This window comes from Salmo salar, chromosome ssa13, assembly GCF_905237065.1.
Source record: "Salmo salar chromosome ssa13, Ssal_v3.1, whole genome shotgun sequence".
Classification (NCBI taxonomy): Eukaryota; Metazoa; Chordata; class Actinopteri; order Salmoniformes; family Salmonidae; genus Salmo; species Salmo salar.
The window spans coordinates 42,876,235-42,893,025 of record NC_059454.1 but is presented as its reverse complement, the minus strand read 5'-3'; the positions used below and the strand labels follow the sequence as shown (position 1 = coordinate 42,893,025).

General features: G+C 46.2%; 1 protein-coding gene across 7 annotated transcripts in view; it reads left to right on the top strand.

Moving 5' to 3' along the window:
* Positions 1-16,791, top strand: part of l1cama (L1 cell adhesion molecule, paralog a) — a 79,447-nt gene that overhangs the window by 34,083 nt on the left and 28,573 nt on the right. For 4 of the 7 annotated variants that reach the window (XM_014135830.2, XM_014135825.2, XM_014135832.2 and 1 more), the window contains exons 2-15: positions 2,664-3,045; positions 4,613-4,627; positions 7,114-7,216; positions 8,821-9,017; positions 10,542-10,664; positions 10,897-11,067; positions 12,136-12,250; positions 12,548-12,732; positions 14,290-14,421; positions 14,690-14,833; positions 15,008-15,119; positions 15,357-15,517; positions 15,768-15,927; positions 16,442-16,566. In XM_014135830.2, coding sequence (XP_013991305.1) covers positions 2,907-3,045; positions 4,613-4,627; positions 7,114-7,216; positions 8,821-9,017; positions 10,542-10,664; positions 10,897-11,067; positions 12,136-12,250; positions 12,548-12,732; positions 14,290-14,421; positions 14,690-14,833; positions 15,008-15,119; positions 15,357-15,517; positions 15,768-15,927; positions 16,442-16,566 — 1,882 coding nt within the window. In that variant the 5' untranslated portion in view covers positions 2,664-2,906. The remainder of the gene's footprint in view (positions 1-2,663; positions 3,046-4,612; positions 4,628-7,113; positions 7,217-8,820; positions 9,018-10,541; positions 10,665-10,896; positions 11,068-12,135; positions 12,251-12,547; positions 12,733-14,289; positions 14,422-14,689; positions 14,834-15,007; positions 15,120-15,356; positions 15,518-15,767; positions 15,928-16,441; positions 16,567-16,791) is intronic. The other 3 variants (XM_014135828.2, XM_014135826.2, XM_014135831.2) reach the window with 2 other exon arrangements.

Sequence of the window (16,791 nt, the reverse complement as noted above, 5' to 3'; positions counted from 1 at the left end):
AAGTGCCCTGGCTCAGCCGCGTGCAGTTCGTCGGTGGCGTTCATCGTTGGGCGCTCCACTCAGCACCCTCTCAGCGACACCTTATCATGTTAACTGTGTGTCTGTACTAATACCCACAGCAGTTCCAGCTCTGCTCTGTTCCATTCATCCTGTGCTAATGGAATTTGTTAAAGGCCAGCCCAGACTAGCCCGTCTGGTAATTGGGCCCCCGAACCCCCCTATGAGAGGCACTCTGATCAGCCAGTACTAATATCACACAGCCTGACAGAGGAGAGGTGTGTGTGTGTGTGTGTGTGTGTGTGTGTGTGTGTGTGTGTGTGTGTGTGTGTGTGTGTGTGTGTGTGTGTGTGTGTGTGTGTGTGTGTGTGTGTGTGTGTGTGTGTGTGACAGCAGAGAGAGCTCACACATTGATTGGGAGACCTGGTGTGTGATTTTGTGGAGGGAGGGGGGTTTACCGTCACAGCTGTCACCTTCCATCACACCACCTCCCCAACCCACCCCCTTCCTTCACCCCATCTTTTACCACCCTATAATCTTCCCCTTCTCCTCTCCCTCACGAACAGGCTTGGCCCTCTCTCCTCTCCTCTTTCTCCTCTCTTCCTCTCCCCCTTCTCTTTACCACTCTACAACCTTCCCTCTCTCCTCTCTCTCATTCTCTACTCTCTTCTCCTCCTCTCTTCCTTCGATTCCTCTCTCTCTAGCCTCTCTTCCTCCCCCCTCTCCCCAAGGTCACCCATCTATCTAGTTTGGCGTTGCCAGTTAACAGTGGCGTGTAGAGCCAATACTCTCACACACACACACACACACACACACACACACACACACACACACACACACACACACTGCACCCCTCCATTCCTCCCATCCCCCCTCCTGTTGTCTCTCTCTCCTCCCCCCACTCTGTCATTCCCTAGCCGTTGTAGGACTGATAGGTGACTCTCTAATGGACCATTTACCCCTGATGCTATTAGTTTAAACTGACTTATTGGGTGTGTTTCACTTCTAATTGTTGTTCCATTATTTAAAACGTAGTCTTTCTCAGTTGATTTCGATGTATGCACTCAGAGTTTGGAGTTAAAATGCTTTTCACAGACATTGTTGAGTCCATTCTTTCTCAGTTATTTTCTTAGTGCTTGGAATCCCTGAAATGTTTTACCTAGTCTTTTTCTTTCGTTGCCAGATATTGTTGAATCGTGTCAGTGGAGAATGGTGGGAGGAAAAATTGGAGGACATGCTTATTGTAATGACTGGAACGGAATGAATGGAATGGTATCAGACATATGGTTTCTGTGTGTTGGATTGATACCGTTCCATTAATACCATTGCAGCTGTTACAATGAGCCCGTCGTCTGCGTCAGTGTGACTGACTGACCAGCAGCCATTACCGGAGAAGATAAAAGAGAATACTAATTACTATTCCTTCACCATCTTCCCCCTCTCCTCTCTCCTCTCAACAAGGGTTGCCCTCTCTCTTTCTCTCTCCCCCCGTCTCCTCTCTTCCTTCACTTCCTCTCGCCCCCTCTCTCTGTACCACCCTCCAACCTTCCCCCTCTCCCCAAGGTCGCCCATCACTCTAGTTTGGCTTTGCCAGCTAACAGTGGGTTGTAGGTGCCAAAACACACACACACACACACACACACACACACACACACACACACACACACACACACACACACACACACACACACACACACACACACACACACACACTGTTGCCTGGCTTGGTAACAAGGCCAATGTCTCCCTATAATTCTGTAGCTTTTGCTTCCTGTCTCTCAGTGCCTTTCCGTTGTCACGACGTACTGTTGTACTGTAGCAAATAACAATCCAACAATCTATTGTACTTCCTCTTGAGCCTAGTTCAACAATCAGACAGTGGACTGTGGTGCCAGTGGAAAGTAGGCCATGCTTTGTGGCTCTGTGTGGGTCTACTGGGCTGCCGAGGGTACAGATGGAGAGACTGTGTGGCCTCCTTGCCTCCACAACATGACTGATGATAGCCTCTTTAACAGCTACTTATCACCATCACAATCAGGGAGGGCAGTCTTGAGTCTTTCAATAGAGCTCAACCACTCAATCTAAATCGTTGTCAATTAGCCACGTCGTTCTGTTTTATTTTGTGTCTTCCTGTTTACCACACGCTTGTCACCGCACAGCTACAGGCGTAGCCTAGACACTTGAGTTCTTCACATTTGAATAGAGCTCCAGAAACGTTGTCTAATTACAAATGCCTTTTTAGTTAGCTAATCGTCTTCTGTCTATTGTCGGATGTGACGCTTCATCTATTTACCTCTGTTGTCTCGGCTCCATATGGTCTCTTGGACTGTCTGGTAGTTCACCCTCGTATTGTGCTGTTGACTCCATCTGTTTCCCTGGCTGACCACTGTCCCTTATGGAACAATTACCTAAATGTGCTTTTTTTATTACTGCTAGTTCTCTTTATAGAAATGAATATGTTTGGTCTCGCTCATCTTTTTATTTATTGTGTGTGTGTGTGTGTGTGTGTGTGTATGTGTGTGCGTGTATGTGTGTGTGTGTTAGCTCTCTGCCTGGCTCTTTCTAGTTTTTGACCACATGGTCCAGGGTAATTTGTCTCTCATTCTGACACATGCCCCACCCTCTCCTCTCCTCCCTCCCTGCTCCCCCCTTCTTTTATCTTTCAGACGGAAGACAGCGGGAGGGCGTGGACCTGAGCGAAAGAGAGCGAGAAAAGAGAGAGAGGCTGAAAGCAAAAGGAAACAAGGTAGAAGAAAAGGAAGAGTGGGTGTGACGACAGGGAAAGAGAGAGAGAGAGAGAGAGAGAGAGGCTGATACACACGCTCGCTCTGCAGGAGTGTGTCCCCGATCGCCCTCTGTGTGCGTTTTGTGTGTGTTGAGCAGGTGGGACTTTGATGGGACAGTGAGCAATGCCTCGCACGCAGCGACAGCAGGTTGGCAGTAGGGGGCGACGCACCCCTCTCCCCCTCCTCCTTCTCCCTCTCTTCTCCCTCCTCCTATCCCACACTCCTCAGCTCAGCCAAGCAGCTATACACATACCTCCCAACTGTGAGTACACCATCTTAACTTAATTCACACGTCAATGTACTTGTACAGTCGCTGCTCATAATAATGTTAAATAATGACTGAGATGTCCTCACTAGGTCGTCACACTCATCAGTATTGCAGATAGAAATGTAGTGTACAGAGCAGAAGAGACTGGATTCTAAGTTCTTTCCATGGCATTTCTATCTGCATCTTTAACAATGTGGTTATGAGGCTTTGGGCGTTCAGTCTGTGGTTATATTGTATGCATACTTTGTCTATTTACTTTGGAATTGATTACCTCAACTAATTTATTAGTCATTCTATTCATCGGGTTTCCTTAGTGCAAATCAAATTATGGATTGGAGGGCCAGGGTAATTCAGTTGGGAATTGAGTTATACAACAGAAAAAGCAGGCGCAAATGCACGCACGCACGAACGCACGAACGCGCACACACACACACACACACACACACACACACACACACACACACACACACACACACACACACACACACACACACAAACAAACACAGAAGGCAGGCGATGGGTCAGAGTTGTCTCCTCCCCTCCCACTCAACGCAATATCCGAGCATTAAAAAACAGCTGAGTTTGTGGGACTGCAGAGAAATTGATTCAGAGTGTCCTACAGCTTTGCTTTAATAGCAGACTTTGTGGATGCATCCTACATGGCACCGTATTCCCTTTATAGCGCACTTCTTTTGACTAGAACCCTATGGGCCCCGGTCCAAACGAGTGCACTATATAGTGCCATTTGAGACAGAGGGAGTTAGACAAAGAATTGTGTTTGTTGCTACGGCTGCTGATGTTGTTCTGTTATTCATCAAAGTCATGGATCAATGACTCACTCAGACCTTCACCCACTCTAACAGACGTATCACTCCTATATGCGCGCGCGCGCACACACACACACACACACACACACACACACACACACACACACACACACACACACACACACACACACACACACACACAGTTTGACAGTGATGAAAAGCATTAAAGCTCCCCCTCAGAATTAAGGTGTCAGTAAGAGAGGAGGGTTACGATGAGGAGGAAGAGGAGTGTAGGATGGAGAGGGGGAGGAGGAGAGGCAGGTTGAATAGTAACAGCGGGATGAAGAGGAAAAGGAGGGGGAGGAAGAGGAGGAGGGGGGGGGACCAGATTGCGGGGATTGTAAAGGTCAAGGTGTCTCCTGTTGAATTAATGAGCCTCTCTAATGTCAGTGAGAGTCACTGACACGGTCACCACAATCAATACACCATCCACATCTGAATTCATCGGCCAAACAACAACAAAAACATTGACCGAACATTGCACTCGACTAGCTTTATAGCCCATGGGTGGTAACTGTTGTTTAATCATCAATTATCCCATTTTGAAATGGGGAATTTGCAGAGCAAGTGAGGGCACGTGCAGATGTGCACTGTGCGGTAGCTAAGTCCAGGCACTCTGTCTGTCTGTCTTTTCCTCTCTCTGTCATTTCCTGCCAGACTGTGTTGACTATCTAACAGACTTTCTCCTTTTCTCTCCCTCGCTCTCTTGCTGCTCTGCCGCTCTGGACTAATAGACCAAATAAATGAATGTAAGTGTTTCACTTCCTTCTGCTTGATGTGTGGTATTTCTGTTTGTAGAAGTGCAGCAAGAGCCCTACAGTAAACACTTTCAATATGAGGAAGATGATCATGACTCCTGCAAACACAGCGAACACAATACAAACCCTCGGCGTCGCACTGCACCTTAATGAATCTAGCGTTACTGTGGCTTCTTCACTTCAGTGAGTCTATATGTGCCGTAGTCTTGTTTGCTCCCTCCTGGAGGAGGGTGATACCTACAGGAATTAAGAGGAGATGGAGGGAAAGAGGCACGCCTGTCTCTAAAATGGGGCTAGTGTTGTCAGATCAAAGAAAGGGGGGCTTAAAAGAGAGGATGGAAAAGAAACAAGTGGATAAGGGAGAGGGAAACAATAGACAAGTGTGACCGCTAAAACAAGTGTGACCGCTAAAACAAGTGTGACCGCTAAAACAAGTGTGACCGCTAAAACAAGTGTGATCGCTAAAACTAGTGTGACCGCTAAAACAAGTGTGACCGCTAAAACAAGTGTGACCGCTAAAACAAGTGTGACCGCTAAAACAAGTGTAACCGCTAAAACAAGTGTGACCTAACTGTGCTTCTTCCAATAATGGAGCACTGCAGCGCCTGCAGCAGCTTCCACACAAATGTGATCAGCTGAGAAACAGCCTTATTACCTCTGCCACTAGGGAATCTATCATTTAAGTCACTCTCTCTCTTTCTCTCTCTCTCTCTCTCTCATCACTCTCTCATCCCTCTCTCTGTCTCCCTCCCTGTCCTTGACCTTTAATAATTTGCTCCCACCATCTCTACCTATTTCTCCCTCTGTCTCTTGTTCCGTCTCTCCTCTCTAACGTTCCCTCCGTTTCTCCTTCCATCTCCCAATTTCTTGCTCCCTCCATTCCCTGCCCTCCTGCCCACTTACCTACCTATGTTCCACAATGTAAATATACCTGTGAAACTAGACCTGCCTCTTTCATTGAGTCAAATCAGAACCCAACCAACAAGTACCATTGACCTCTATTCCAATACAATACAGTCGGACTCAGCGGGTAGAGAAATTGGAAAAAATATATCACAGATGTCCAGGCCACACACCAAAAACCTGAACACAAAAAATCTGACAGGAGACATAAAACCTATGGGAATATAGAATGGATAGAATATGTACTTATATTTCCCTAATGGCACCCTATTTCCCATAGGCCCTGGTCAAAAGTAGTGCACTGCATAGGGAATAGGGTGCCATTTGGGACGAAGACCATGCGCTTTAATAATACTGTACCACGCCTTAGTATGTAGGATTTAATGAGTCTGATATGAGTGGGTGGTTTATGGACGTAACAGTACAGGAAGACAGTAGAAAGAGAAAAGAGGAATATCTCTGTCCCCAAGGGGCCCTCTCTTCTCTATATATTCCACGAGTGTCTCATTTGCATTCATACACACTCACTTTCCTCTCATCTCAACCATTTTCTCTCCCTGCAGTGCTCTCTCTCTCTCTTTCTCTCAGCCTAAATTTTGTCTATTCTCGTGGGGGATCTTGAAGTGTTATGAATGAATACATTCCCCGTTAAGTTTCAGCAATACTTGGAAATCAAATGACTGTTCTTCTTAAGTCTCTCCGCGAGACAGTCCCTGCGCGAGGCTGTACGTCTGTGGGTTCTAGCCAGTGGGCTATTCACCTCTGTGAGAGTCCGAATATAGGTAGCACAGTTAACCCGTGGGCTCTAGTTACTAGGACTACGGGCTTCAGGACTGTGTGGCCCCCATCCCCTGTGGATGTCAGTGCATGTCAGAGGTAGTCAACACAGGGGTTATAGTACAGTGCCGGGTTGAGACGCAGCCCATGCAAACACTAGAGATCTCTAGCTTAAACAGGGCTCAGGTTTCTAGTCAGTGGTTTAAACCCTGGTGTAGGCAGCACAGTGGGCTCTACTCGGAGAGCTAACCTCAGATCTATAGGCAGAACTGTGGGTTTAGCGCTGTGGGTTTTCAGTGACTAGTCAGCCCCACAGCAGGGGCTACTGAGATTCAGCGGGGGGGGGGGGGGGGTTCCGGTGGCTTCTAGTCTAGTCTGCGCCAGTGAGTTCTTGTCAAGGAGCCAGTGTCTGATGTAGGCAGCACAGTGTCCGTGGGCAAAGTATGAGAGCGTGTGAAGGTTCTCTACGGTGAGGTAGTGTCTGTATGGCTCTGTGGTGAGTCAGAGGCCGATCATGTGACCACAGCAGGTCAGGGACAGGGCGGCAGCACTGCTCTGTGTAAATCACACACTGACTGCTACCAGACACAGTTTATGCAGCGTGTGTGTGTGTGTGTGTGTGTGTGTGTGTACGACTGTGTGAGTGTACGTATGAACACTGTGCTTCTACATCTGCATTGCTTGCTGTTTGAGGTTTTTAGGCTGAGTTTCCTGTACGGCGCTTTGTGACATCTGCTGATGTAAAAAAAGGGCTTCATAAATACATTTGATTGATTCTGTGTGTGTCTCCTCCGCAGTCAAAAAGCCCCCAGTGATCACCACCCAGCCCGAGTCCATCACCGTGTTCGGTGCTGAAGACATCCTTCTGACCTGCGAAGCATCAGGAAACCCTCGTCCAGAGTTAGTTCCTATACAATGACACTGCTTTTAACAGACACACACGCACTGTCTCTATAGTCTTTATCTCTGTAGTCGCTCATGATTTACTTCTGCGATTTGACCATGTCAACAACAGAAGCTCGTGTAGGAAAATAACAGTAAACCCCACTTGACTGCAGTTTAACTGCATCACTGCATTTGATCTCTCCCCCTCCCCCTTTTATCGCGTCTTAATTGCAGTTCTGTTTTCTAAGGGACGTGATATGCCGATGTATCCTTGCAGCACAGCAGATATCTGGAGATGCTATGGAGAAACATCAGTATTACATGAGAGCGCAGCGCCCCACAGTCACACTAACAAGCGAGAAATAGATTTTTGCCCTCAAGGGACTGCCTCTTAAAGATGCCATATGCCTCTTAAAGATTCCATGTAAAGGTTTTGAATAATTTTTGCCAGTTGTTTTTTAAGTAATGCTTAGGAGCCAAAACAGGTCCCCGGAAATTGTCACAATTGTGTGAAACGCCATCCATTTAGTACAACATGCTATGAATTTGTAAGTGCTGAAGATCCCGTTCAATCTCTTTTAATGTCTCTACTTTTACTAAGTGGAAAAAGCTCAATTTGCAGAGCAAAATATGAACATCACAATTGTATAAGACTCAGTCTAAATCCCAAATGACACTCTATTCCCTATATAGTCCTTTTGACCAGGGCGCATAAGGCACTATGTAGGGAATAGTGTGCTATTTGGGACGTAGCCTCCAACTCCCTCCCCTTGAACTTTTTCCTCTTCCTTTGTCAAACAAAGTGGAATGCAGGGCCAGACTGTGTAAATGTCACATTGTGGCTTTAACTCTTTCTTCTGTGTTTTGTCTGTGGTCCCTCTCGCACTCTCTCTCTCTCGCTCTCTCTCTCTCTCGCTCTCTCTCTCTCTCGCTCTCTCTCTCTCTGTGTCTCTCTCTCTCGCTCTCTCTCTCTCTGTGTCTCTCTCTCTCTGTGTCTCTCTCTCTCTGTGTCTCTCTCTGTGTCTCTCTCTCTCTGTGTGTGTCTCTCTCTCTGTGTGTGTCTCTCTCTCTGTGTGTGTCTCTCTCTCTCTGTGTGTGTCTCTCTCTCTCTGTGTGTGTCTCTCTCTCTCTGTGTGTGTCTCTCTCTCTCTGTGTGTGTCTCTCTCTCTCTCTGTGTGTGTCTCTCTCTCTCTCTGTGTGTGTCTCTCTCTCTGTGTGTGTTCTCTCTCTCTGTGTGTGTCTCTCTCTCTCTGTGTGTGTCTCTCTCTCTCTGTGTGTGTCTCTCTCTCTCTCTGTGTGTGTCTCTCTCTCTCTGTGTGTGTCTCTCTCTCTCTATGTGTGTCTCTCTCTGTGTGTGTGTCTCTCTCTCTGTGTGTGTCTCTCTCTCTGTGTGTGTCTCTCTCTCTGTGTGTGTCTCTCTCTCTGTGTGTGTCTCTCTCTCTGTGTGTGTCTGTCTCTCTGTCTCTCTGTCTGTCTCTCTGTCTCTCTGTCTGTCTCTCTGTCTCTCTGTCTGTCTCTCTGTCTCTCTGTCTCTCTGTCTGTCTGTCTGTCTGTCTGTCTGTCTGTCTGTCTGTCTGTCTGTCTGTCTGTCTGTCTCTCTCTCTCTCTCGCTCTCTTAGGTTCCGTTGGAAAAAGGACGGGATGGAATTTATCCCAGCCAATTACCCGGGCCTGTCGATGTCTCTGGGTTCCGGAACCTTCATGACAACAGGGGCAGGGTCAGAACCCATGAGCCAATACCAGGGCAAATACAGCTGCTACGCTGATAACGAGCTGGGCACCGCTGTCTCTAACGAGGTCCAGCTCATCACTGAGAGTGAGTAAACCAGAAACTCCAATCCGACATTCTAATAAGCATTCGAATGTTCCAGCAACGGTCCAGTTGGAATGCCGGCAAATTCCAGTTCATGTTTTTATAATGCATTAGTGTGGAGATTGGAACGGTTTGGCACTTGAACATACTTCCTTTTTTGCACATTAGTAGACCTAATGACTTGTATCTGCTGCTGATGATCAGTAAACTACTGACGGTCACATCTCCGTCAGAGAGAGAGAGAAAGTATTGCAGAGCGAGTGAATTTTAGATTAAGGGCCTCCAACCAACCCAAAAAATGGATATTCCTACACTTGAGAGGTTTTTAGTGTCAACGTGGAGATTTAAGTTGAGACATCTCGCAGGGCGCTGGTCAAAGGCTCCCTGGTTCCACGTTTCGTTTAGAACGGATATTATGTGAGCAAAGCTATTGGTTGCTTTATGGGCAATAATTTAACAATTTATAGTGCCATGGTCAGTGTGGTTTATAGAGCACTCAGCTGGTAACACATAGGACCTACTACCAAGGCTCAACGCGCATATACTTTTTACCTTCGCCTGAAACGCACACACACACACGCAAGCGCTCACACACACACACACTCTCTCTCTCACTCACTCACTCACTCACTCACTCACTCACTCACTCACTCACTCACTCACTCACTCACTCACTCACTCACTCACTCACTCACTCACTCACTCACTCACTCACTCACTCACTCACTCACTCACTCACAACCCCATAACTAAAGTAAAGAACATATCCTATCTACAATCTACCTGGGTCTCCGGGTTCTCTGTCTCCGGTGATCTCCTTCTCAGTTTCCCTGACAACGGTTTCCCCAGAAACGAGGTCTAGTTAATGTCATGCAGTAACAGAACGACAACATCTCTACTCGGCTAGGTCTGCTGGGAGTATTAACAATGAGAACAGAGAAAGAGCACACACACACACACACTGTGTGATGACTCACAGAGAATCCAGAATCTTACTTCTGGAGTGTAACACCGCAACTTGATAGCTCTTTGAAGATTTCTCATAAAATTCTTAAACTTCCTGAATTTGATGATCTATAAATAGTGTGTAACTTCTCAAATTATTCTTGTGCATTGCGGCAGTTTGCCTGTAAACAAGTTGTCTGCTGCTTGTCTAAGGCCACCGGTATTTAGCGTTGTAAGACTTGTTGTGAGCATGTATAACACTGTTATGTAAAGTGCCATTGAGAAGACCCTTTTATCCAAAAGCGACTTCGAGTCGAGTGCATTCATTTTTTTTTGCATACGGGTGATCCGGGGAATCGAACCCGCTTTCCTAGTGTTGCAATTGCCATGCTTTTCCAACTGAGCTACAGACGACCAACTCCTATGTCTTAGTATCAACTCGTAATGATCTTGTTGTTTTGAGTCTGAGTAATAATTGGCACGTACAGTGCTTTGTGAGTTGACAAGAAAACAGTACAAGGGCTCGCACATGCTTATAACAAGTGATAATGCATTATACATCGCTCTGTCTCTCCCTTTCAGACACCCCGGCCCTCCAGAAAGAGAAGAAGGTGAAGAAGAAGGTGGAGGAAGGAGAGAGTGTGGTACTGAAATGTAACCCTCCCTTCAGCACTGTGCCTCCTGTCATCCACTGGATGGACAAGAGTGAGTCGCTCTCTCGCTCTCTCTCTCTCTCTCTCTCTCCTGTCCATCTGTTTTACTCATTGTTATCTGTCTGTCAGTCTGTCTCTCCATCTCTTTAACCATCTGAAATGTCATGGTGTGTTCTTTTTGCTGAGTAAAACATGAATGAACAATATTCTCTCTCTTCCTCCCTCCCTCCCTCCCCCTACCCTCCCTCCCCTCCCTCCCTCCGTCCCTCCCCACCCCCCTCCAGGACTCCGTCACATTGAGCTGAATGATCGTGTGACCCAAGGCCGGGACGGGAACCTCTACTTCTCTCACGTTACAGCCGACGACAACCGTAACGACTACACCTGTAATGCCCAGTACCTTAGTGCTCGCACCATCCTCTCCAAGGAACCCATCAGCCTCACCGTAACCACCTGTAAGTACACCGTGCCTCAGTCACCCTGGTAACACCGTAGTACAACTATAAAGACTACACCTGTAATGCACAATACCTGAGCGCCGGCACCATCCTCTCCACGGAGCCTGTCACTTTGACTGTTACAGCCTGTAGTGAGTAGGCGGACATCAGTATCTGTGGTAAGACACCATAGACTGACCTTGTCCTCCACGGTAACTCCCCAGATAGCAGTACTAGTCAATCACCGTCAATCACTATGAATATCGTCAGTCACCATGGTACAGTATGGGTTTTCGCAACCGCTCTCTTAGTTAGTTACAAAGCCAATCTGACATTGATCAATAGAAACACTGACGGTACCGCAGCCCCCAGCCAAAAGCACCTGGGGGTAGAGAAGCATGTCAGATGTCTGTAGTTGCCTACAGTAGTGTGGCTACTGACCAGACATGGTCAGGACAGGAGGGAATCCCACAGCCAGCGAGGGGGGCTCTGTAATCTGCATAACACACTGGTAATGAGATGCTCTACTCATGCTGGGTTACAACTGTCCTACACGCACTGTTATTAACAGGCTGGGGGCAGAGCGGTTAGCATCTGTGTGAGAGAGGTCAAAGATGGAGAAGGCTTATTATGGTAACATACTTCCTCTGCTGTGTGTGTGTGTGTGTGTGTGTGTGGGGGGTGTGGGGGGTGTGGGGGGGGTGGGGTGGGGGGGGTGGGTGGGTGGTTGTGAGGGGAAATATGTTGCTAAGGGCTCTGATCGCCACCTGAACCCACCAGTGGTAGAGTTCAGTTTGTGTGTTAAACGCAGTGTGAGTGTCTGTCTGTGTGTGTTGTGACTGCTGTATCAGCACCTTTGTACTGCTCTCGGCAACCTTGCAATTACTAATACATATGTATGAACCTGTCTGTTTTCTCTGCCTCCCTCCCTCTCCCATCCCGCCACCCCTCTCCCTCTCTCCCTCCCTCTGTCCCTCTGTCCCTCTCTCCCTCTACCCCCTCTCTCTCTCTCCTCCTCCCTCCCTCCCTCCCTCCCTCCCTCCCTCCCTCCCTCCCTCCCTCCCTCCTCCCTCCCTCCATCTCCAGCTAACTCAGTGGTGCGGAACCGAAGACCCCAAATGATGAGGCCCTCAGGGGCCCACAGCACTTACCACACTCTCCGGGGCCAGAGCCTGGAGCTAGAGTGCATCGTCCAGGGCCTGTAAATCTAACTCTCTCACTGTCTTTATTTGTGTGTGTGTGTGTGTGTGTGTGTGTGTGTGTGTGTGTGTGTGTGTGTGTGTGTGTGTGTGTGTGTGTGTGTGTGTGTGTGTGTGTGTGTGTGTGTGTGTGTGTGTGTGTGTGTGTGTACACGCATATATTATCTTACATCTATCAATCAATGTGAGCCTGTTTGACATTTCTCTTCTTGACCCATCTTGCCTCTTCCTCGCCCTCTCTCTCTCTCTCTCTCTCTCTCTCTCTCTCTCTCTCTCTCTCTCTCTCTCTCCCCCTCCAGCCCTACCCCTACAGTCCAGTGGATGAGGAAGGACGGTCAGCTGTCCGAGTCTCGTACATTCAGAGATCTGTCTGACCGCCTGCTGCGCTTCAGTAACATCTCAGAGAGCGACGGGGGAGAATACCAGTGTTCAGCCAACAACTCACAGGGCACGGTCACACACACCTACACCGTCAGTGTCGAAGGTACAGAACATATGCTCTCTAAACACTCACGCTGAGGTTGTTGCCGTTCTGTGTGTGTTCTGTGTATATTCTGTGTGGTCTGTATATATTCTGTGTGTTCCGTGCATATTCTGTGTATGTTCTGTGTGTTTTGTATATATTCTATGTGTTCTGTGTGTGTTCTGTGCATATTCTGTGTATGTTCTGTGTGTTCTGTATATATTCTATGTGTTCTGTGTATATTCTGTGTGTTCTGTGTGTGTTCGGTGTGTTCTGTATATATGCTGTGTGCTCTGTGTGTTCTGTGCATATTCTGTGCATATTCTGTGTGTGTTCTGTGTGTGTTCTGTGCATATTCTGTGTGTGTTCTGTATATATTCTATGTGTTCTGTGTATATTCTGTGTGTTGTGTACATATTCTGTATATGTTCTGTGTGTTCTGTGTATTCTATGTGTTCTATATGTTATGTGTATTCTATGGGCTCTATGTGTTCTGTGTATTCTATGTGTTCTATGTGTTATGTGTATTCCATGTGTTTTCTATGTGTTCTGTGTATTCTATGTGTATTCGATGTGTTCTGTGTATTCTATGTGTTCTATGTGTTATGTGTATTCTATGTGTTCTGTGTATTATATGTGTTATGTGTATTCTATGTGCATTCTATGTGTTCTGTGTATTATATGTGTTATGTGTATTATATGTACTATGTGTAGTATATGTGTATTATATGTGTAGTATATGTGTATTCTATGTATTCTGTGTATTCTATGTGTATTCTATGGGTATTCTATGTGGCCTGTGTATTATGGGTATTCAATGTGTTATGTGTATTCTATGTGTATGCTATGTGTTATGTGTATTGTATGTGTATTCTAAGTGTTCTGTGTATTCTATGTGTATTCTATGTGTTCTGTGGTTTCTGTGTATTCTATGTGTTCTGTGTATTCAATGTGCATTCTATGTTTTCTGTGTATTCTATGTGTTCTGTGTATTCTATGTGTATGCTATGTGTTATGTGTATTGTATGTGTATTCTAAGTGTTCTGTGTATTCTATGTGTATTCTATGTGTTCTGTGGCTTCTGTGTATTCTATGTGTTCTGTGTATTCAATGTGCATTCTATGTTTTCTGTGTATTCTATGTGTTCTGTGTATTCTATGTGTTCTGTGTATTGTGTGTATTCTATGTGTTCTGTGTATTCAATGTGCATTCTATGTTTTCTGTGTATTCTATGTGTTCTGTGTATTCTATGTGTTCTGTGGCTTCTGTGTATTCTATGTGTTCTGTGTATTCAATGTGCATTCTATGTTTTCTGTGTATTCTATGTGTTCTGTGTATTCTATGTGTTCTGTGTATTGTGTGTGTTCTATGTGCGTTGATTGTTACGTATGATCTTGATGTTGTTAGTGTGTTTTTTTGTAATGCTATATTAATCTGTTTAATACTATCATATGCTTTATCATTACATTCTGTATCATGTAATGTGTATACTGTTGTGTTTTGTGTAGTGTGATATGCTGTTGTTTCTAGTACTGTGGTGTGTATAATACTGTTGTTGTATTGTGTGTTTTGTCATAGCTGCTCCGTACTGGACCAAGGAGCCAGTGAGCCAGCTTTATGCCCCAGGAGAGACAGTGAGACTGGACTGTCAGGCCGATGGCATTCCCTCTCCTGCTGTCACCTGGAGCATGAATGGAAATCCCATCACAGGTCAGGAATCACACACGCACACTATTACACACACGTTTGAACTGCAGTATGCGCCTACAAGGTTTTACTGCAAACTCAGCGTATTACACCTACTGCTGTTCCTGGTCTACATAGGTCAAATTTAGCGTTGGGTTGCTCATTTGAATTTCCTGTCTTTTGGCTATTGCCAACTCTAAATAATGAACTTAAAATTGAGTTTTCGTATGTAATATGGCAGTCACTATTGTGCTTTGGTAGAATGTCTTGCTGACTTGCTGTGTGTGTTCAGGTATAGACTTGGATCCCAGGCGTACTGTGAGAGATGGAACTCTGATTCTGAGAGATGTGGTCTTCACTGATACAGCAGTCTACCAGTGTCAGGCCCACAACAAACACGGAACCATCCTAGTCAATACCTACATCTTTGTCATCGGTGAGGAGGTGCTCTGTGTCTGTGTGTGTGTGTGTGTGTGTGTGTGTGTGTGTGTGTGTGTGTGTGTGTGTGTGTGTGTGTGTGTGTGTGTGTGTGTGTGTGTGTGTGTGTGTTCATGTATTTGTTAACAAGTAGGTTGCATTGATTAACCTGTTCCCTGCTATCCTGCTCCAGAGCTGCCGCCTCAGATCCTGAGTGCGGATGGACAGACATACACCGTCACAGAGGGACAGAAGGCTGTTCTACACTGTCAGACCTTTGGGTCTCCCAGACCTAAAGTTACATGGTGAGACACGCCTGTATGAGTTTCTATTCTTCTATGAAACTAGATTAGTTAATTAGATTTAAGAAATCTTCCAACAAGGAACAAATGTGTCACTCTCCTCATTGGCAACCAGTCAGCCAAAATCCTACCCTGGTCTGTTTTAACGGGCGTTACAGTTCTGGCTCTTGGTTTTCCATCCTCTCTGGTTGTGTTTTCTGTATAGTCATCTCTATGTATCTCTGTGTATTTCCTGTCCAGGGAGGTGGACAATGGCGCGTCTCTACTGGCTGACCCCAGGGTTAACCTGCTGACCAATGGAAGCCTCCAGATCACCAACGTCTCCCACGACGACGAGGGCCTGTACACCTGCTCCATCAGCAACACCAACATGTCAATCAACACTGAGCTGGAGGTGCTGAGTGAGTAGGCCATGAATCCCACACAGGGATGCGCACACACACACACACACACACACACACACGTATACATAAATGCACACATACAGTATAGACTCATGCTGACTCATTCAATCACATGCACAGCACACACTTATGCACACTAATTCTCTCTCTCTCTCTCTCTCTCTCTCTCTCTCTCTCTCTCTCTCTCTCTCTCTCTCTCTAACCCTGTATCTTACCCTGTCTCTATCTAACCCTCTCTCTCTCTCAGACAGGACAGTGATCCTGTCTTCTCCCGGGGACCTGCGTGTTAGGCCCGGGAAGACGGTCATATTTACCTGCCTGGCTCAGGTGGACTCCAAACTGACCCCCCCACACATCCAATGGAGGAGGAGTGGACAGAAACTAATGCAGTCGTATGCTGAGGACAAGTAAGGACATGTTTAGTCTGTTACTAAGAAGGCTGTGCGGGTGTGTGTCTGTCTCTGTGTGTGCGTGTGTGTGTGCGTGTGTGTGCGTGCACTTGTTTTCCTAAATGATGAGGACCCCAATGTCCTAACATTTCACCTTAATGTCCTGACAAGGTAGGAAAACAATAACATTTTTGAAAAGTCTGGATTTTTTTTCAGGTCATGAATTTATTCAAATGCTACTTTAAGCTTAAGGTTAAGGGTTTTGGGGGTTAGGTTTAGGGTTTTTGGAGTTAGGGTTAGTTTAAGGGTTAGGGGTTAGGGAAAATAGGATTTGTAATAGTAAAAAAAAAAAATGTACACTCCAAAAAGTCCTGAAATTTCATGAAAACACAGCTGTGTGTGCCGGAACCTGTACGGCTCTTTACGGTATTACGCTTATTCTTATTTATGGTAAAGGTATACGTCTGACGACGCGATGATAATAATGACGACGGCAAATGACAATACTGACAATGACAATCCCTATATCCAGGTACACGTTTGAGGGCCCAGACCTGATCGTGGCCAACGTGCAGACAGAGGACGAGGGAGTTTACACCTGTGAGGTCATCACTAACCTGGATATGGCTGAGGCCAGCGGATCCATCACGCTAGTCGGTATGGAAATGTCCCATTTCAATGTCATATTTCATATGTGGTATGAGGCTGCCAGTGCTTCTGTACTGTACAGGCCGATCGCTGTGCAGTGATCCATTAATGCTGTGTTTTTAATACATTTTCCACTACAGTTGGTTTGGAAATATGAACATATGATAACACCGTGTGGTATATTGTTTCTACAGCGTTTTGTATTTCTTTCTTTCAAGATGTAGTGTTAAGTTG